At 40.7% G+C, this 22,291-nt stretch overlaps 1 protein-coding gene across 1 annotated transcript in view; it reads left to right on the plus strand.

The window, feature by feature from the left end:
• Positions 1-5,173: 5,173 nt before the first annotated feature.
• Positions 5,174-22,291, plus strand: part of rragc (Ras related GTP binding C) — a 32,060-nt gene continuing 14,942 nt past the window's right edge. Inside the window, exons 1-2 of the mRNA XM_033045327.1 lie at positions 5,174-5,690; positions 19,565-19,764. Of these exons, the coding sequence (XP_032901218.1) occupies positions 5,301-5,690; positions 19,565-19,764 (590 nt within the window). The 5' untranslated portion in view covers positions 5,174-5,300. The remainder of the gene's footprint in view (positions 5,691-19,564; positions 19,765-22,291) is intronic.

A 22,291-nucleotide genomic window follows, 5' to 3' on the forward strand; every position in this document is an offset into this window, starting at 1 on the left:
AATTACTGATTCTGTTCTATTCTGTTTTGTAGGCTTTTTTTGCACAATCCGCAAGCATTGCCACTTTTCATTTCACTGCACATCTCATATGCGTATGTGACAAATAAACTTGACTTGACTGACACTTTGTTCAAGAAGGAACTGCAGATGCTGGAAGATCGAAGGTACACAAAAATGCTGGAGAAACTCAGCGGGTGCAGCAGCATCTATGGAGCGAAGGAAATAGGTGACGTTTCGGGCCGAAACCCTTCTTCAGACTGATGGGGGGTGGGGGAGAGAAGGAAGGAAAAAGGGAGGAGGAGGAGCCCGAGGGCGGGGGGATGGGAGGAGACAGCTCGAGGGTTAAGGAAGGGGAGGAGACAGCAAGGGCTAGCAAAATTGGGAGAATTCAACGTTCATGCCATCCGGACGCAAGCAACCCAGGCGGAATATGAGGTGCTGTTCCTCCAATTTCCGGTGTTGCTCACTCTGGCAATGGAGGAGACTTTCCGGTGTTGCTCACTCTGGCAATGGAGGAGACAATGCCAGAGTGAGCAACACCGGAAATTGGAGGAACAGCACCTCATATTCCGCCTGGGTTGCTTGCGTCAGGATGGCATGAACGTTGAATTCTCCCAATTTTGCTAGTCCTTGCTGTCTCCTCCCCTTCCTTAACCCTCGAGCTGTCTCCTCCCATCCCCCCACCCTCGGGCTCCTCCTCCCTTTTTCCTTTCTTCTCCCCCCCACCCCCCCATCAGTCTGAAGAAGGGTTTCGGCCCGAAACGTCGCCTATTTCCTTCGCTCCATAGATGCTGCTGCACCCGCTGAGTTTCTCCAGCATTTTTGTGTACCTTTGACTGATACTTTGCCAGGTCGACCATAAAAATTACCTTTGGTCTTCGCTACATAATAGAACCCTGGCTGAAATGTGTTCAAGGTACAGGATTCAGGTGCATTTTAATCAGTAGTGGGGTGAAATGTGAAATCAGGGTTCATCCTATCACAGATTTTAGCTCCTGGGTGACCCGAATTATACTGGTCGAGGGAGTAGATATATTTACTGAATGATTATATCAGGTTGTAATACTGATAGCTCAATGCTAGACTCATTCCAGAAATTAAATACATGATCCAGACATAGATTTCAATGCACATGGCAACGTTAGATCTATTGTCCATCGGATGAGATATCATATTCAGTACCTGCCTCCATGTTCAAAGGTCACACAATGCTTTTCAAAGTTCAGGGAATTCTATTGATAACTTAGTTAATGTTTTCCTCCCTCATTGAACACAACAAAAACCTGGTAACAACCTTTTAACTAATATGTGCAATCCTCTTCATAAATGTTTTGGCTCTATAAAAAGTAAACAAAAGGATAAAAACGTGCAAACTGTGCAGAATGATCGTTCAATAGTATGACTTTTTCCACTTGTTTTGTCAAGGACATATGCCATGAACAGCATAATTTGAATTAAAGTGATCACATGTAACATTGTATTGCATCACAGAACTGTAGCAATCATGCATTTGTTTTATTCCTACTGATTCTCTGATACTTTTCAAAGAAGTTGTATGTTAGACTGTAAACAAATGTACACTCTAGATTATACAGGATGGCGCAGTGGTGCTGCTGCCTCATAGGGACCTGCATTTGGTCCTTACCTCGGGTGCTGTCACATCAGAGTTTGTACGCTCTATGGATTTACTCCTTCTGCTCCAGTTTCCTCCCACCCTCCAAAGATGTGCTTAGATGTTAATTGACTATAAATTACCATGCAATGCATGTTAAAGGAAAAAATAATCAAAGGGGAATTGACAGGTTTGCATGAGAGAATAAGTTGTTGAGTGAAGAGAAGTATGGAGAGGGGAAATAGGATCAATGGGATTTCTTCCATGAGAGCCAACATGGACCCAATGGAGCAAATGGCTTTCCTTTGCTTTGTTATATGTATAGAAATGTAAAACTGAATGTTAATGATAAATTAGTGGATTAAATCCTATAATTCTTGAGAGAAAAGTAGAGAGTTTTTAATGGTGGTTCACCTTACCTCTCCATGTTGCAGAACCAATTGGTGTCTTCTTCCCCACAAAACCTTATTTAGCCTTCTACAATGTGTAATATTAATGTTTCCTGTTGGTAAAGGTGAACATATTGTATATTAAAAATAGGGAAATGGCTAAACAACATAACATGTGATTCTCCCAACTTTATTAATCTGGGAGTTTAACCCTAATTTTGGGACCCACCCATTGAAATGGAATCATAATCAATCAAGGCTCATTTTCTTCCAAAAGCATTGTTGCACTTAGCTATTGTGTTGTGTTATATTGTAAAATACATTGTCTTAGACATTCCAATACGTAGTTACGTTTGTACACAACATCCCCTGGTTGGGAATTTTTTTTATTGAATTGTCTGTATGTGACATGGAGAATCCCAGATTGTCGAGTGTTACAAATGGCGCCAATGTATGTATGTATGTGGACATATCATTTTCATAAATCTCATAAATTTGAATGCCACATGCAAAAGCTAACGTTTACAAGAACTAGAGGTCTGCTTTAACATACCTTAAAGCAGTGTTATTCACATTGTTTGTAGCACATTTGTGTCCAATATATTCAGTAAAAACCCCATCCGGTACAGTTGTTCTCTCGGTTCTTGGCTTAAAGGACAACTTTGGATCAGTACCATAAGGTGCAGATGGTACTACAGAGCCCCTGATTCAATCCTGACCACGGGTGTTATCTGTCTGGAGCTTGCACGTTCTCCCTATGTCCACGTGGGTTTCCTCCAGGTGCTGCTCCAGTTTCCATCTCTATCCCCAAAACGTGCTGATTTGTAGGTTATTTGGCCTCTGTAGAATTGCCCCAAATATGTTGGGAGTAGGTGAGAAAGTGGGATAACATAGAACTAGTGTGAATGGGTGATCAATGGTCAGTGTGGACTCAGTGGATGAAGGGTCTGTTTCCAAGCTGTTTCTCTAGAAAAGAATTGGTGCTCCGCCTTGACAGTAATCCTGACCCAATTCCTTTCCTGCGCAGTGGATCTCAACACATCTTACCAATAGTCGACTTGTTCCGAGAAGTATGTAGGAGGGAACTACAGATGCTGGTTTACACTGAAGGTAGACACAAAATGCTGGATTAACCCAGCGGGACAGGCAGCATCTCTGGAGAGAAGGAATGGATGACATTCACCCATTTTCACCCCCATCAGCAGTCGCATACAACATAATCCCACCAACATTTTGCCACCTCCATCAGGATCCATCACTAGGCATATTTTCCCATCTCCACTCTTCTCTGCTTTCCGCAGAGACCATTCTCTCTTCAACTCCCTGGTTAACTCATCTTTTCCCACCCAAACCACTTCCTCCCTGGCAACCGCAGGAGATGCACCATCTGTCCCTAAACCTCCTCTTTCGACTACGTCCAAATACCCCAATAGTCCTTTCAGGTGAGGCAGAGGATTACTTGCACCTCTTCCAACCACATCTACTGTATCCTCTGTTCCAGATGTGGACTCCTATATATCAGTGAGAACAAGCGCAGGCTCAGTGATTGTTTTGCTGAACACCTCCGCTCAATCCACTAGGCCTACACAATCTCACCATTGTTAAGCACTTGAATTCTCATACTGACCTTTCCCACGGTCAGAGTGAGGCTTAATGCAAATTGGAGGAACAGCACCTAATATTTCACTTGGACAATAATACAACCCAGCGGTGTGATTTTTGATTACTCTAACTTCAAGCAACCCTTGCTTGCCCCTCTCTCTGGGTTCCTCTCCCACTCTAGTTCTCCAAGTCTAGTTTCACTGTCCTCCTGATTAAATTTACTGATTGTATGCCTCGTTGTCACCTTCCCCTCAGCCAACAATGAACCATTCTATATTTCCTTGTTCATCGTCTGTTTTGATCTGTCATTTTCATACCTTACCCTTCCTTATCTCCAGTCTCCCTCTCCCCTGAGTCTGAAGAAGGTTCTTCGCCCGAAACGTCACCTAGTCCTTCTCTCCAGAGATGCTGCTTGACCTGCTGAGTTACTATTTAGTGTCTATCTTTGATCCTAGAAGTCTTGGCTCCTACTCTTCCAAACAAATATCTTGATGATTCTTCCCCCCATCCAACTGCCAGATTCGCAAGGCCTCTTGCTTCCCTTACCTCTTATACCATGAATTAGACCCATTAAACTATATTTTTTCACATGCCCAATTTTCAATGTTGAAGTATAGGAAAAAAGAAAATTGAACATATTGAGTGTTAGGCTTTATGTGCTATAAAAATTTGCAATGAGCCATTTAAAAAATGCAAAGATAGCACAAAGCTGTAGTAACTCAGCGGGTCACACAGCTTCTCTGGAGAAAAGGAATAAGAGACGTTTCGGGTCGAGACCCTTTTTCAGACCACGTGTCTATCTTTGATTTAAACCAGCATCTGCAGTTCCTTTCTACACCTTTAAAAAATGCATTGGCCTACCATGTACCACACTATAATGCACCTTTCCAGGCCCTGAAGAATATTCTTTTTGATGATATCAAAGTCTTAAGAATGGATGGGCAATCTAACCTTGAAAACACACCATTTCATTTTTTACTGCATATTTTCACATGGTCAGCAAACCCATGACAGATGATGGTCTTCCACCCTCAAATCAGGTGGTTTGATAATCAGTTACTGCTTAGTTTATTTGAGCAATTCAGAGACTTGCTGTACATTGTTAAACAAATCACTTTCTACCAGTCACATGATTCAGCTGCACTCTGGTCACAGGGAGAGCAGTTCACCCGCTGGAACAGCAGCGTCAGTGCCGGATTTCAACCACATTAACACCATTCTCCCTTCTTCCATCTTCCATCCTGCTGTTTCTCGCGGCCATCAGCACTTCCCTCCATCAATCTAGCTGCCATCCCGCTCTCATACCTCCAATTCCACCTGATGATGATGGTGATGATTCTTCTTCTCCGCCTCCTCCTCCCCCTTTTTTTGCTCCATTGCCAGAAGCTGCTTCCTGGCACAGGAGGAAGTCAGAAGTCGCCAGGACAGAGTCAGGTGATTGTAACACATGACAGATGCCACCATCTGCGGGCGCGTGACGGACGTCGAGGGTAGCCAATGGTGGCGCGGCGCTGGCCGCTCGGCGTCGACGCGGAGAGGAGGCGCATCCAATGAGCGGCGAGAGGGAAGGAGGAGAAGGCGGGACGTGAGGTGAGACGAGTTAGGTTGCGCGGTGAGGGAAGCTCGAGCGCTGTTGTCCAGCTGAGTGCGGCCGAGTCCGGGCAGGGCGGGAGCGCCTCAACTTCGCCGGCCGCGACATGTCGATCCAGTACGGCGACGAGGAGCAGCTGACCGGCAGCTACGGCGGGGTGGACTCGTTCCCCAAGGACTTCGGCTATGGGGTGGAGGAAGCCGACATGGAAGGGAACGAGTCGCAGTCAGACAGCAAGCCCCGCATCCTGCTGATGGGCCTCAGGCGGAGCGGCAAGTCGTCCATCCAGAAGGTGGTCTTCCACAAGATGTCACCCAACGAGACGCTCTTCCTGGAGAGCACCAACAAGATCTATAAGGACGACATCTCCAACAGCTCCTTCGTCAACTTCCAGATCTGGGATTTCCCCGGCCAGGTGGACTTCTTCGACCCCACCTTTGACTATGAGATGATCTTCAGGGGCACTGGAGCGCTCATCTTCGTGATAGACGCGCAGGTAAAACCCAGCCGCAATGACGGAGGGCTGTATGATGCGGACAACCTTCTACCAGTGATGTAATCTGTTTAAGATGGAGGGGAGGGAGCTGGTAACTTCAGCTGTAGACCTTCCCCCTTTTCGAGCGGTTATTTCACTTAACAACCCTTGAATATTTGCAATCGTATAAGGTCAGTGGCATCTTTTAAAGGAAAACTTGTACCTAAACACCATTAAAAGACACAAAGTGTTACAGTAACTCAGCGAGTCAGGCAACATGAATACTGCCTAACCCACTGAGTTACTCCAATACTCTTGTCTTTCTTGTAAGCCAACATCTACAGTGCCTTGTTTCTACCTATACACCATATTCTCTTTCATCACATTAAGTTGCTAACCGTATCTTGAAGTGCCTTCGGATTATCTGGATGTATTTAAGGATCTTTGGCCCAGGCAGACCTTAAATGGGCCTGTTTCTCCTATTGTGTTAACTAATAAATGGCTATCGTTACAGTTTTGCACTTCCACAAACATGATGTGTTTGTTTGATTGTTGCTCACAATGACAATTTTCCAGAAGGTTTCCACATTATATGCTTATTTTAAAGTAACTATAAGAGCTGAAGCAGTGTTCAATGTACATTTTTTTTTGTTAGAAAGCAAAGTTTAACATAATTCACAATGAGAATATATCTTCATCTATGTGTGAACAAACCTTGGAAGTATTTTCAAACTTTAAAAATAAGTCATTTAGTAATCTTCCTCCAAAATAATAAATAACCATTAGCTTTCTATCCTTTCAGTTCTTTAATATTAAAACATAATTGGCATTTGGAGTACCACAGTGTTTAAGAATGGAGTTGTCATCAAGCAAAAATGCAGAATCCATCCACATACTACTTGCATGATTTAGCAAGTTCTCATCTTAGTTGTAGGCTCAGACTATATGTTTCCGCCCACTCTTTAGCTGACTTCTTACTAAACTAAGATGTAAAATAATTTGGTCATTGACCCAGATTTGTAAATTGCATGGTACTTTCATGAAGAAAATGATAAACTCTGTTCTCGACAAAATGACATCAGCCAAAGTTTTATCATTCATTACCTTGTGCTTGTCAATATCTCATAATTCATGGTGTATTTTGGGTGATACAAAGTAAACTATGTATTCACATTTGTGGAATATGTTCAGTCCTGTACGAACATAATTCCTCAAGCAATAGGATCAAACAAAATATGAACGTGACATTATTATGATTTTTTTTTTCTTATTTCTGTTTCATTCTTTGCTCCAAGTTAGCATAAGTGCTGTATGTTTCCTTAAAGTAAGAACAACACCAATGTTAAAGATGGGGGAGATAAGTTTGCTAAAATGTTTATGCTGCACAGATTGGTTTGGGTAACGACATTTACAAAGCCTTCGAAATTTTACCTTCAATGGCTTGAAATTCTCACTTTCATTTTAAGCAAGCATGGAAGATTTAAAACTTCTCTGCATGAAATGATGAAAAGGATATGCATGATTTTTAACATTTAGTTTAGAGATACATTGCGGAAACAGGCCCTTCAGCCCACTGGGTCCGCGCCGACCAGCGATCCCTGCACATTAACACTATCTTGCACCCACTAGGGACAACATTTTCATTTACCAAGCCAATTGACCTACAAACCTGTATGTCTTTGGAGTGTTGGAGGAAACTCCAGAGAAGATCTCAGAGAACCCACGCAGTTCACGGGGGGAACTCTGTATAGACAGCACCCATAGTCGAGATTGAACCCGGATCTCTGGTGCTGCATTCGCTGTAAGGTAGCAACTCTGTATGGCAGACTCAGACCTTCAGCCTTGCTTTTGTTAAGAATAAAATGTACAAACTTCCTGGTTCTCTCATAGTTGCGTTTGGGACTCCCATTCTCCTTGTGTCACTCCCGTCACCAATCCAATAAATCAGAATATTGCACTTGCATTACAACTTTAGTTTTGATATGTGTTCATCTGTGTTTTTGGTCTGCTACTAATGGAGAAGGTTAAATCCAGTGCTCAACATGCAGCTGTGTAGGTAGGGGAATTCACTTGCCACTTTCATATCCTCTGCTGATTGAAGACGAGTTACCAGGAGCAGAGGTTGTCAACTTTTTTTTGGACAACTACTGAAACCTGCAGCTCAAAAAATTAAACATTTCCATTTGTGTTAAGTTTAGAATGGTATTATTCTAAAGGAAGGCTTCAATCTGAAATGTTTTAACTATTTCTTCCATCACATATGCCACCCGAATTACTGAGTATTTCTAGTATTTTATTTTAGTTCTGACTTGCAACCTCGTGCTGTGTTTAGTTTTTGCTTTTGGAATGGGTTGGGTTATCTGTGTTATGTTCTTATTTGTACTATTGGTCGAATCATCAAATTCTATTTTTGACTTTTTGTTTCTAGATAGTAGAAGGTTCCTTGGTCTCATTGCAGCTGGATGTTTCAATGGTGTTCCAATGTATGGGGAATAACTGCGTGGCGGTTTCTTTAGGCTAAAAGTCCAATTCTATGTAGCTTTACAATTCCAAATATTTTTCTCTTAAAATTCAAATTTAAAGGAGGTAGACAAAATAAATGGAGAAACTGGTACCAGAAATAGTACTTTGAATCAGGATGCTGTCAATCAAGAATAATGCTATACGTGGTACTGTGATCTTAAGGAAAGCCTTTTACTAGAGAAGATGTATGTTTGCATGTTTAAGAAGGAACTGCAGATGCTGGAAAATTGAAGGTAGACAAAAATGCTGGAGAAACTCAGCGGGTGAGGCAGCATCTATGGAGCGAAGGAAATGGGCAACGTTTCGGGTCAAAACCCTTCTCAGAGTGATGTGAGGGTAGGGGGGCGGGTAGAAGAAAGCTATGTATGTTTGCATGAACGACTTGTCAGGTTTTAATTTCAGAGTTTGCTAGTGCCGCTGTTCTGTCATTCATAACTGAGGCAAGCTGACAGCATGATCATTTTGAGTTTATATATGGAAGCCAACGATGGTGGGAACAGCTATTGCTGATGGCTGTATTTTTCATGGCGTTGCAAATAGCTTCAACAAATGGTGGCACAGTGGTAGAGTTGCTGCCTTGCAGTGCCAGATACCTGGGTTTGATTTTCAATGCTTGTCTGTATGGAATTTATACTTTCTCCTCGTGACCTGTGTGTGTTTTCTCCGTAAGCTCCGGTTTCCTCCCAAACTCCAAAGACGTACAGGTTTGTAGGTTAATTGGCTTGGTATAATTTGTATTATTGTAAATTGTCCAAGGAAAGTGTTGGTGTGTGGGGATTGCTGGTTGGTGTGGACTCAGTGGGCCGAAGGACCTGTTTACAATCTGTATCACTAAACTAAAGCAAATGCACTTGCAGTTCAAATCAAGTAAGCAAAAATTGGAATGAAGTGTGTAGGAAGGAACTGCAGATGCTGGTTTAAACCAAAGATGGACACAAAGCTGGAGGAACTGGGCCAGACAGCATCTCTGAAAAGGAATAGGTGACTTTTTGGGATGAGACCATTTTTCAGTCTGAAGTATTTGAATAATATTTCTTTGCAGAAGTTATAATGATTCTGAGTTGAGTAGCTTGAGGTTTTTTATTCCATCCACTTTTCCTGAATTAATGTTTTTATCCAAGTTTTCTATTACACTTGTTGAGAAATCCCCAGCAGACATTTTTCCCCTCACCTTCTCTCTTGTGTATGATTGTTTGTTTGCATCTATAGTGTAATTAGGGCAGTGCATTTGGTTTTATGGATGCAAATCTCTGCTTTTGGAAAGTTCAGTAGTTTATTGCATAGGCTATTGTAAATTTGTAGTGAATCGTAGATGTTTATAATGCAGATTGTAGGTTCATTGTATCCTTGCCAGTGATAAAAGCTAAACCAAGCATTTGGTCCATAGTTGCACATTACTTGCCTATCTAGACATGATTTACTTGTGGCAGAGAATTCTGGACCTTTACTACCCTCTGGATAAAAAGATTTTTAATCTCCCTTGTTAATTGTAATTACTTTAAATCAATGCCTCCTGAACCTGGGATTAAGCAGCTTCTCTGCAACTGGGTCCTTGATTTCCAGACACGTAAGGCACAATCTGTAAGGATAGGTGACATAAAATCCTCCACGAAAATTCTCAACACGGGTGCCCTGAAAGGCCGTGTTCTCAGCCCCGTACTATACTTCCTATGCACATGACAGTGCAGCCAAATTCTGCTCTAACTCTATACGTTTGCAGATGACGCCACAGTAGTGGGCCAGGTTGTAAACAATGACATCCAGAGTACAGGAAAGGACAGAGAGCTTAGTAACATGCTGTCAAGACAACAACCTCTCTCACTGTCAGCAAAACCACAGAGGTAGTTGATTGACCACAAGAAGCTGGGTGGTGTATACACCCCAGTCTGCATCAGTGGTGCTGAAATGGAGATAATCAAGAGATTCAAGTTCCGAGGTATAAATATCAGCACAAATTTGAACTGGTCTATTCACATCGATGATACTGTCCAAGGAAGCATATCAATACCTCTGCTTCCCCTGAAGATCAAGGAAGTTTGGCATGTCTCCAATGACTGTTACCAATTTTTCCAGATGCACAACAGAAAGTATCCTATGAGGATGCATCACAGCTTGGTATGACACCTGTTCAAGACCACAGGAAATTGCAGAGAGCTGTGAAAGGAACCCAGTCCATCTTGCAAACCAGCTTTTTCCAACCACTTTGGCTTCATCTACTCTCCATTCTGCACTCCTGGTGAATGCAACCGGCATAATCAAGAAACTCCTTAATTCTTGCTTTTTCCCTCTCGCATTGGGCAGAGGATTTGAAAGCTCCTACCACCAGATTCAAGAATGGCTTCTTCCATGCTGTTATCAGACTTTTGAACAAACCTCTCAAATGCTAAGGATGTATTACCGATCTCCCTCATTGCAGCTCTTGTACATTTTTTATTTGCACTTTCTCGCTGCAACGCATTCTGCCCTTTTTCCTTTCTCATTTTGCATAACTTCTTGTGTGGTATGATTGTACTTGTATATGGCATGATCTGCCTGTTTAGCACACAACACTTGTTTTTACTGTATCTCAGTAGACATAACAATCGTCTACCAATGCCAATTTTTGATCCTAGGTCTTTTACATTTACTCTAAATCCTTGTGTTATGTTCTAATCCTAATTGTTATTATTTCTTGCAAACATTCCCCCCCCCCCCTCCAAATAAATATCATGCTGGAAGTACAGCAACACCGATGATGCATCTTTCTTTGGAAAGCAGTTAAGTGAGATCAGTTGGAAGAGTTAGTCACCCACATCTTTGGGCTTGGAATTCCATTTTCTGACACATTAATTTGAAGATAATCAAAACATTATCTTGTCTGTGCAGAGCTGTAATAGAACAATGCTGGTTTGAGTCTGGCATGATTTTAAAAAGATCAAGTTTGCAAGCAATTATGATCATAAACGTTCTCCAGTCAAGTTTGAACACGTTCATGAAGGGCAGACATTTTGAGCAATACTTTCCTGAATGGGTTTTTGAGAAATAGTGCGAGAATTCTGAATTGCTAGTTGATACCATGAATATACAAATAAGTGTTTATCATACATAGCCTTCAGAAATATGTTGCTGGCAGCATAACAAGCAATGACTCAATTGTAACTCTGGCCTTTAATCACTTCAATCTCATCTGCTGTGTCATTGTAATGAAACATTAGCTATTAGATGTTTGTAATGCCCAATCCTACCTCTGGTATGGTCCCTGTATATTCTACATCCCTTTTAAACCGTTTGATTCCGAATGGGTGCATTTGCAAAACAAATGTGAACTGGTTTCACTCTTGGACTGATGAGCTTGCACAGCATGATTTAAGTTAAAGTACAGGGTAATCATGTAATTCTCATCATTCTATTTGTAATTTGGGATATTTGGTTATAACAGCTGTGGGATTGATGTGCAGCATTGCTTCATTTGTACCAAAGTGCCATTGATGCGCTTATGCTGTTTTCCTCCTTTGTGCAAAACCATTGAGCTTATTAATATTTGTAAATTTACAAATTTTGCGACATTAGACAATAATATTTCAACACAGCCTGTTTAGTTTAGAGATACAGTGCGGCAACAGACCCTTCAGCATGCTGAGTCTGTGCCACCCAGTGATCCCTGCACACTAACGCTATACTACATACACTGAGGACAATTATACCAAGCCAATTAACCTACAAACCTTTACGTCTTTGGAGTGTGGGAGGAAACCGGAGATTCCAGTGAAACCCCGCGCAGGTCACTGGGAAAATGTACAAACTCCGTACAGACAAACAAAATATTCGCAAATATTTTGATAGTTGGCTTTTAGTTGATCTTTTGTTGTAAGATAAATGAAGTAAAACACTTTCTGCACCAAATTGCCATGGAGTATTTACAAAACATTTAATGTTATTTGTGTTGCATTCATAAAGGTTTGCTTTACATAGAATATTTTATGTCCTTTTGCATGACCCAAGACATGAGTAAGCCATTTAGAACAGAGATGAGGAAACACTTTTTCTCACAGAGTGGTGAGTCTGGAATTCTCTGCCTCAGAGGGCGGTGGAGGCAGGTTCTCTGGATGCTTTTAAGAGAGAGCTAGATAGGGCTCTTAAAAAATAATGGAGTCCGGGGATATGGGGAGAAGGCAGGAACGGGGTACTGATTGGGGATCAGCCATGATCACATTGAATGGCGGTGCTGGCTCGAAGGGCCGAATGGCCTACTCCTGCACCTATTGTCTATAAGACATTTTACTGTAAACTTACTTTCAGTGTAGAACTATCTGAGCTAATCTACATTCAGAAAACTATCATAATCAATAAGTAATTTGAACAGTAGTTAGTGCTCCTCAATACTCTGTAGCAATATCGTACGATTACAATGACTAGTTTGCATCAGTGTGGGTGTTAATCAATTATGGATAATTTGGGTATTTCCACAATTGACTTTTTTTGGCTCTATTTTTATTTAGGGCTGTGTTTTCAATTCGGTAAGAAATATTCATACATGTCCTACTATCAAATAAGTTTACATTTTCCACTTAATTTGTTGGAAGGAAAACTAGATTCAATTTGTTTTGAGGACTGTTTTGTTTTTGAACACTTTAGATTCAGAACTGGTTTATTCAAGGATGACAGAGCATTATGGTGGAGGGTAGATATCCTGGTTCAAGTTCTGTGACCAGTGGAGTTCTGCAGGGATCTGCTGTTTGTGATATATACATTATCTGGACGTAAATGTAGATGGGTTGGTGAGTGCATTTGCTGATTACACCAAAATTGGAGGAGTTGCAATGAAGAAGGCTGTCAGAAGAAACGGGGATTATAGATCAACTGCAGATGGAGTTTAAGATGAGCAAGCGTGAAGTGTTGCACTTTTGAAGGTTGAATGTAAGGAGAGGGCGAGAGTTAATGACAAAACCATTGATGTGCAGAAGGATCTTGGAGAAGAAATGTTGTAGATCACTGAAGGTGGCTGCACAAGTAGATAGGGTGGTTAAGGTGTATAATATACTTGCCTTCATTGCTAGGGGCATTGAATACAAGAGTCGGGAAGTCATGATGCAGATCTAAAGGACTTTGGTTAGGTGGTATTTAGTGTGTTGAATGCTTGCCCACTACAAGAAAGATGTGGAGGCTTCCACCTACCTACCGGGTCTTCCTTCTGCCATTTCCACAGCATCCTGGGAGCCTTCTGCTGCTACATGGCATCCTGGGAGCCTTCTACCCATACGATAGTTGTTTAATAGGCCTTTGGACACGCACGGAGAAGTGTAGGGAATAGAGAGATGTGGTTCATGTACAGGTAGCTGACATCAGCTTAACTCTGCACATTCGGCTCAACACATTGTGGGTTGAAGGGCCCATTCCTGTGTTGTATTGTTCTAATATTAACTTTCAACAGCCAGTTCCATGGCCCTTAAACTCAAAATAAACATTTTAAAATTATGGTCCAGGTAGTGAGTTGCATTGCCTTTATACATACATTATACACGAATCACCAGTTTTCGCAGCTGCAGGCAAAATTAGATAAGTTGATGAAACATAAGTGAGAATGACAAATTCTGAAAGTTTTTTTGAGTCATAAAGTCATACAGCGTGGGACCTTCGGCCTAACTTGCCCGCGCTGACCAATATGGCCCATAATCGCTAGTCCCACCTGCCTGTGTTTTGCCCCTATCGTGTTAACCATTTTTTGTTGTTGTATAAAATGTAATTAGCGACCCACTAATCTTTCACTAGGTTTTTAAAAGTATTTGGTGTTCACAACAACATAAACAGTGCCCTCCATAATGTTTGGGACAAAAACCTATCATTTATTTATTTGCCTCTGTATTCCACAATAAACAAGTTTAGTATTCCGACTGCGCATGCCCAGGTCACAGGTCACTCACGATAAACGTTCTCGGCAGCTGTGTTGCTGCATGAATGTGACCTGTGTTTTATCCGTACTCTGGATCGAACCCCGGTCTCTGGTGCTGAAAAATTGACAATTCTTGATTACTCGATCTGAACCCAATTGAGCATTCCTTTTATATGTTGAAGAGAAAACTGAAGAGGACTAGCCTCCAAAACAAGCATTAGCTGAAGATGGCTGCAGTACAGGCCCGGCAGAACATCACCAGAGAAGACACCCAGCAACTGGTGATGTCCTTGAATCGCAGACTTCAAGCAGTCATTGCATGCAAAGGATATGCAACAAAATACTAAACATGACTACTTTCATTTACATGACATTGCCCTGAAATGGGGGGACTATGTATAAACACTGCTGTAATTTCTACATGGTGCAACCAAAATGTATAAAAATGGCCTTTACTAAAATTTGACAATATGCACTTTAACCACATGTGATTTTTTTTTTTCTATTACAAATCTCAAATTGTGGAGCACAGAGACAAATAAATGATGGGTCTTTGTCCCAAACATTATGGAGGGCACGGTGTTGCATATTAATGAGAATGTGTGCCAATGATTTATTTCTCATCCTGGAAGGACTGGTACAAATTATTTTTTTAATGACAGTGATATGACATGGGATCCTTTAGAGAATATTTTTTCCGATATAACTAAAGCTATTGTGGCTTGAAAATGAATTGTGGGGTATCATGTTGAGCAGTATTCGTTGTGTCACATTTTCTAATTGAATTTTGATTATGGATTATTTAACTGAATTAATTAAAATAAGTGTGAATGTGAACTTCGAAGATTATCACAATTGGTTTTATACTTAAGCTGTAAAAATTAAAAACTATCAGAATACCTTTCCTTTTAATTTTGAATGCATAATTTCTGTAACAATTCTATTTTAAGTGCCTTGGAAAAGATATTGAAAGATAAATCCATGATAGTTTTTTTTTTAAGTTTTGGGTAAGTTTATTCAATCTTTGAAATTTAGGCTGCAGAAAGATAGCTTTGATTCATTTGTACTGAGAATATCAAAGTACTTGTTTCTGCAGTGCCTGCCATCCTTTGTATAAAGTCAGCCAGTCATTTTATATAACAAACAACAAATGTCATAAGAACAAATATTTGTTTTTATTTTAGCTTTCTCCACATTATGCTGGGGAGGACCCTACTTCTTGGAAATAGGAAGCAAATTTTCAGAAGCATAATGATTAGTGAGTAGCATGTGAGGAATGATATTGTGCCCAATGGAATTGTAATTTTCAACAATTACTTTAAATTATTTCTTGTACCAACATGTCTTAAAATGTTGGGTTTGCATGCAGGAACATTAGCCTGTAATTACCACAATCTCAATTTGACCAACCATTTGTTGCATAACCCCGCTGATCACTTTATTAATAGAGTTTGCGTCTGCTTTGCCTGGCATTAAATTGGTTATGCTAAATTTTAGTGCAATACAGAATCATCCTCTGCCTAGAAGTTCATGTGAAATTATTTGCACTTTGTACTCTCCCAGATGATGGCAGCAGTACATGTTTCTTTTATACGTTTCATATGCTTGACTTTGGCGCAGACATTGTTAGCAGGACGGCCTATTCCTCTGCAGTTCTGTGTTCAGAGAAGTGTGCACTCGCTAGTACATGATTTTCAATTGGTCATTGCACTGGAATATAGTATGTAGTCTGCTCCAGAAAGGCTAGCAAATGTTTGTTTTTATTATTCTGTGGAATTCTCTGCCTCAGAGGGCGGTGGAGGCAGGTTCTCTGGATGCTTTCAAGAGAGAGCTAGATAGGGCTCTTAAAAATAGCGGAGTCAGGGGATATGGGGTGTAGGCAGGAACGGGGTACTGATTGTGGATGATCAGCCATGATCACATTGAATGGCGGTGCTGGCTCGAAGGGCCAAATGGCCTACTCCTGCACCTATTGTCTATTATTGAAGAGTAGTAGCTGTGGTTTTGTATCTTAAATAACAGCATTGCAGGGAAATCCAATAATTTGCCACTAACCATTTAGCTTTCGAACAACTGGAACTTTATCTCAATAGTACAAACACGATTAAACCCTGTAGGCCCTTTATTGAGAAGTCAGTTTTGTGTGAAATCTGTTTTCCAAGTCATGACAATAGATAATGGGTGCAGGAATAGACCATACTGTCCTTCGAGCCAGCACCGCCATTCAATATGATCATGGCTGTTCATCCACAATCAGTACCTTCTCGTCATATCCCCAGACTCCGCTATCTTTAACAGCTCTATCTAACTCTCTCTTGAAAGCATCCAGAGGATTGGCCTCAACTGCCTTCTGAGGCAGAGAATTCCACAGATTCACAACCCTCTGTGTGAACAAGTTTTTCCTCATCTCTGTTCTAAATGGCTTACCACTTATTCTTAAATTGTGGCCTCTGGTTCTGGACTCCCCCAACATTGGGAACATGTTTCCTGCCTCTAGTGTATCCAAGCTCTTAATAATCTTGTATGTTTCAATAAGATATCCTCTCATCCTTCTAAATTCCAGAGTATAGAAGCCCAGCCACTCCATTCTATCAACATATGACGGACCTGTCATCCCGGGAATTAACCTCGTGAACCTACACTGCACTCACTCAATAACAAGAATGTCCTTCCTCAAATTTGGAGACCAAAACTGCACACAATATTCCAGGTGTGGTCTCACTAGGGTCCTGTACAACTGCCGAAGGACCTCTTTGCTCCTATGCTCAACTCTTGTATGAAGGCCAACATTCCATTCGCTTTCTTCGCTGCCTGTTGTACCTGCATGCTTATTTTCAGTGACTGATGAACAAGGACCCCACAGAGCTCGTTGTACTTCCCCTTTTCCCAACTTGACACCATTCAGATAATAATCTGCCTTCCTGTTGCCACCAAAGTGGATAACGTCACATGTATTCACATTAAACGGCATCTGCCATGCATCTGCCCACTCACTCAACCTGTACAAGTCACTCTGCATCCTCAGAGCATCCTCTTCACAGTTCACACTGCCACCCATTTATCTCTACTCTTTGTTTCCTGTCTGCCAACCAATTTTCTATCCATGTCAGTACCCTACCCCCAATACCATGTGCTCTAATTTTGCCTAATAATCTTCTATGTGGGACCATATCATGCCAGGCCATAACACCCCCACCACCATGTTTCACAGATGAGGTGGTATGCTTTGGATCTTGGGCAGCTCCTTCTCTCTTCCATACTTTGCTCTTGCCATCACTCCAAGTTAATCTTCGTCTCATCTGTCCACAAGACCTTTTTACAGAACTGTGGTTGCTCTTTTAAGTACTTCTTGGCAAACTGTAACCCGACCATCCTATTTTTGCAGCTAACCAGTGGTTTGCATCTTGCAGTGTAGCCTCTGTATTTCTGTTCATGAAGTCTTCTACGGACAGTGGTCATTGACAAATCCACACCTGACTCCTTAAGTGTTTCTGATCTGTCGGACAGGTGATTGGGGATTTTGCTTTATAATAGAGGGAATTCCTCTGTCATCAGCTGTGGTGGTCTTTCTTGGCCTACTAGTCCCTTTGAGATTTGTAAGCTCACCGGTACTCTTCCTTATTAATGATGTTCCAAACAGTTAATTTGGTAAGCCAACGGTTTGGCTGATAACTCTAACAGTTTTATTCTTGTTTCTCAGTCTCATAATGGCTTCTTTGACTTTCATTGGCACAACTTTCATTGATAAACAGCAATAAAAGTTTCCAAAGCGGATGGAAAGACTAGGTTCTGAGAGCTCTCTTCCTGTATTGAGGCAATTAAACACACCTGAGCAATTACAAATGCATGTGAAGCCATGTGTCCCAAACATTATGGTGCCCTGAAAAGGGGGGAACTATGTATAAACACAGCTGTAATTTCAACATGGTGAAACCAAAATGTATAAAAATGGCCTTTAATAAAATCTGACAATGTGCACTTTCACCACATGTGATTTTTACTACAAATCTCAAATTGTGGAGTACAGAGGCAAATAAATAAATGACGGGTCTTTGTCCCAAACATTATGGAGGGCACTGTAGATATTTTGTGGTTCCTTGGATTTCCTACCATATTATCGAAGAACTACTGATTTAAAGAACGACCATAAGTTGATCAGCTGGACATTATTGCTATTTTAATTAGAGCAAAGCTGCACCAGATGTAACTTAAGCTTTTGAAAATGTCAAGACTAAATGTCTTTGAAAAATGTGGATATGCAAACTGTAAAACGTCTTCTCAATTATTGACTATTTTACGGAGTTATCTTAAATTATGATTTGTGTTTTATTTTTGCACTTAACATTTCATAATTTATAGCAAGAAGCAGCTGTGTGATATAAAATTATGTATACCTGAAAATTGTTGATTTCCATGAATAAAATAGTTCTTGCAACTATTTTGTTTTACTCTGAGCCAATTATTCAACCTTTGAATATTGGTATGTTATTGGAAGATTTTGTAATGTAAAATTGCACTTTACATTGTGCTGTGATGCAATTTGTCTGATACTTGTTGTATTTAAAGCAATATATAGTGAAAGGGTCTGCTCAATTAAGAAGCAGTTTTACATCAAACATTTCCGAGGTTGATGAAAAATATGGCAATCGCTGCAATACCAGGGTTTTTTGTGCAAGATGTGCTTTTGACCCTGTCCCTGCCTCTATAATATTTCATCATCATCGTGAAGAATTAGAAATGAAACAAGTTATAAAATGAAGAGAAAATGGGGTGAGGTGAGAAAACAGTCGACTAATGTTGACTGATTTGCTGGGAATTGCCAGCATTTTGTTTTAATTTGCCATTTCCAGCATCTGTGGCATTTTACTTTCAGGAGTAATAATTTAGAGAAAGGGTTTTTGTTGTGGAAATGAAACTGAATGAGTACCTGTCTGCAGGACATCAGGTAATGCTAGAAATATGAAAACGGTGTCCATAAAGCTTTTGTCTTCATTTTTTGTGGAGTTTATACTGAAAAAAATGGGTGCAGTGCATTTCTCCAAGGCTTGATGGCACATATGAACTGCTGCTACAGGTAACGTTCTTTTAATCTTAAACTTGGTGAAACTTGTGCCAGGGCCCAAACCGCTGTTCCTTGATGCTGTAGTAAATGCGGATTACTATTCCTGCCAGGATTAGTATTTGGTTTCTACCAGGGCAATGATGTACAGGTCCTATAAAATGTTTAAAGTAATTAGTAAAATTAACAAATGTACTATGCTTTTATTTTTTATTTCTTCATTGTTCCCCAATACCCTTCTAATTATTTGTTTAATTAGCCTGATAGTGATGGTTGTTGACTGACAAACAAAAATAAATTGAAGAGAGTGATCACTGGTTTTCAAAATTGATCGTATAGATTTGCCTTTTACTAGTCTGAATGTGTGCTGCAAATACTTTTTAGATGCTTTTATGTTTGCCCTTAATCAAATGGCAGATTACTGATGAATGTTGTCCTTGACAGGATGATTACATGGAAGCTCTAGCAAGACTTCACCTGACAGTATCCAGAGCGTACAAAGTCAATCCTGAAATTAATTTTGAAGTATTCATCCACAAAGTAGATGGTTTGTCAGATGATCACAAGATAGAAACCCAAAGAGACATTCACCAGCGGGCCAATGATGACCTTGCTGATGCTGGTTTAGAGAAACTCCATCTAAGGTAAGCAATATTGCCTTTGGGTATGCCTTTTCCTCCTTGAGCCAGCCATACAAAAAAGTATTTTGTGATGATCTCTGAAGTATTTATTCTCTGCTTCCAACTATGTGGTTGTCCTGAAACCTAAAGCATTTTATAATCCTTCTCTAAATGATGGATGCTGATGTTAACATCCTTTATTATTAATATCTAAGTTCTATAAGCTAAACTGTTAACTGTGGTTCTCATGAATTTGCTGGCCAATTTATTGTATTCCACCATGTGCTTTGCATAATCAACATCTCACCCTCCATTATTTAAAAAAAAAAGGATTTGCACATCTGTTGCAGAATAATCTTGCCACAAAAACCTTTATCTGATTGTGGAAAAAATTGCAGACCACAGTGACTTTTTTTTATCAAGGTGATAATTGTTAGTGTAGACTCAATAAAGATGGGGATAACTATTTGAGGAGAGTCTTGTACCTCGAGTCAGAAGATTTTAAATAGTTTTCTTTAATCTCAATCAAATTTTCATCCTTTCTGTACCTGATTTGACACACTGTTCCGTGGATTGAAAAATAATAGTCTTAACTCTCAGTGCCTGGGAGATCCTGTTAATCCTTTGCTGAGATCCCAGATGCCCTGTTGCTTTTGCATTGTTGGCAACATGCACTCACTACATATTGCAGGTGAGATAAAATACATTTTAAAATTGAATGATGCAGGACAATATGCACATGGTATCTCACCTAGGTTTGTGTACTCATTTTTGAATTTTCACTTTCTGATCTTCTGCATAATTTGCTTTAAAATTATTTTCGGACACCTTTGGCAGCTGTGGCTCAATTGTTTTTTTATGTTCTGCAATTCATCCCGTTTCAGTTTATCATTTTGTTTGCAATCCAGCTAATCTTAAAATCATATACACTTATTGCTTTCTTCACCTCTTTTAGACAAGTATAGCTTTGCCTAAATAGGTTAAACTACAGTTTTTGGATAATTAGCTACTTCTCTGGCTTGTCAGCAGTACTCGCAGAATCATCCCAAGCAGCTAAAGTGCCATCACAATTCCTGGGCAGGTTTTCCCTTAACTGTATCTGTAAAAGTGAGAAGAGACAGTTAAATATATTGTATTGTGTCAGCATAATTATTTTTATGCAGGTAAATATTAAAAATCTTCAGTGGGTGTCACGTTCACAAGTTATAGTAGTAGAATTGGTCCATTTGACCCATCGGGTCTACTCCACCATTCAATCATGACTGGTCTCTGCCTCCTAATCCCATTTTCTTGCCCTCTCCCCATAATTGTTGACATCCGTTCTAATCAACAATTTGTCTCTCTGCCTTAAAAATAACCACTGACTTGGCCTCCACAGCCCTTGGCAGCGAGGACCGTGGAGATTAACTACCCTCTGACTAAAGAAGTTCCTCCTCGCCTCCTTTCTAAAAGAGCGCCCTTTAATTGAGGGTCCTAGACTCTCCAACCAGTGGAAATATCCTTTCCACATCCGCTCTATCTATGCCTTTCATTATTCTGTAAGTTTCAATGTGGTCCCCTGTCAACCTTCTAAAGTCCAGCAAGTAGAGGCCCATTGCTGCCAAGTGCTCATGCAAAACCTGCTCTTTCCTGGAATCATTCTTGTAAACCTCCTCTGGACCCTCTCCAGAGCCAGCACATCCTTCCTCGGATATGGTGGTGCAAATTTACTCGCTGTACTCCAAATGCGGCCTGACCAGCGCCTTTATAGAGCCTCAGCATTACAGCTCTGTTTTTGTATTCCAGTCCTCTTGATATACAGTGGCTTGCAAAAGTTTTCATACCCCTTGAACTTTTCCACATTTTGTCATGTTACAACCACAAACGTAAATGTATTTTATTGGGATTTTATGTGATAGACCAACACAAAGTGGCGCATAATTGTGAAGTGGAAAATGATACATGCTTTTCAAGTTTTTTTACAAATAAAAAACTGAAAAGTGTGGTGTGCAAAAGTATTCAGCCCCCCTGAGTCAATACTTTGTAGAACCATCTTTCGCTGCAATTACAGCTGCAAGTCTTTTGAGGTATGTCTCTACCAGCTTTGCACATCTAGAGACTGAAAATTTTGCCCATCCTTCTTTGCAAAATAGCTCAAGCTCAGTCAGATTGGATGGAGAGCGTCTGTGAACAGCAATTTTCAAGTCTTGCCAGAGATTCTCAATTGGATTTAGGTCTGGACTTTGACTGGGCCATTCTAACACATGAATACGCTTTGATCTAAACCATTCCATTGTAGCTCTGGCTGTATGTTTAGGGTCGTTGTCCTGCTGGAAGGTGAACCTCCAAGTCTCTTGCAGACTAACAGGTTTTCTTCCAAGATTGCCCTGTATTTGGCTCCATCCATCTTCCCATCAACTCTGAACAGCTTCCCTGTCCCTGCTAAAGAAAAGCATCCCCACAGCATGATGCTGCCACCACCATGTTTCACATTGGGGATGGTGTGTTCAGGGTGATGTGCAGTGTTAGTTTTCCGCCACACATAGCGTTTTGCATTTAGGCCAAAAACTTC

This window comes from Amblyraja radiata, chromosome 27 (genome assembly GCF_010909765.2).
Source record: "Amblyraja radiata isolate CabotCenter1 chromosome 27, sAmbRad1.1.pri, whole genome shotgun sequence".
Classification (NCBI taxonomy): Eukaryota; Metazoa; Chordata; class Chondrichthyes; order Rajiformes; family Rajidae; genus Amblyraja; species Amblyraja radiata.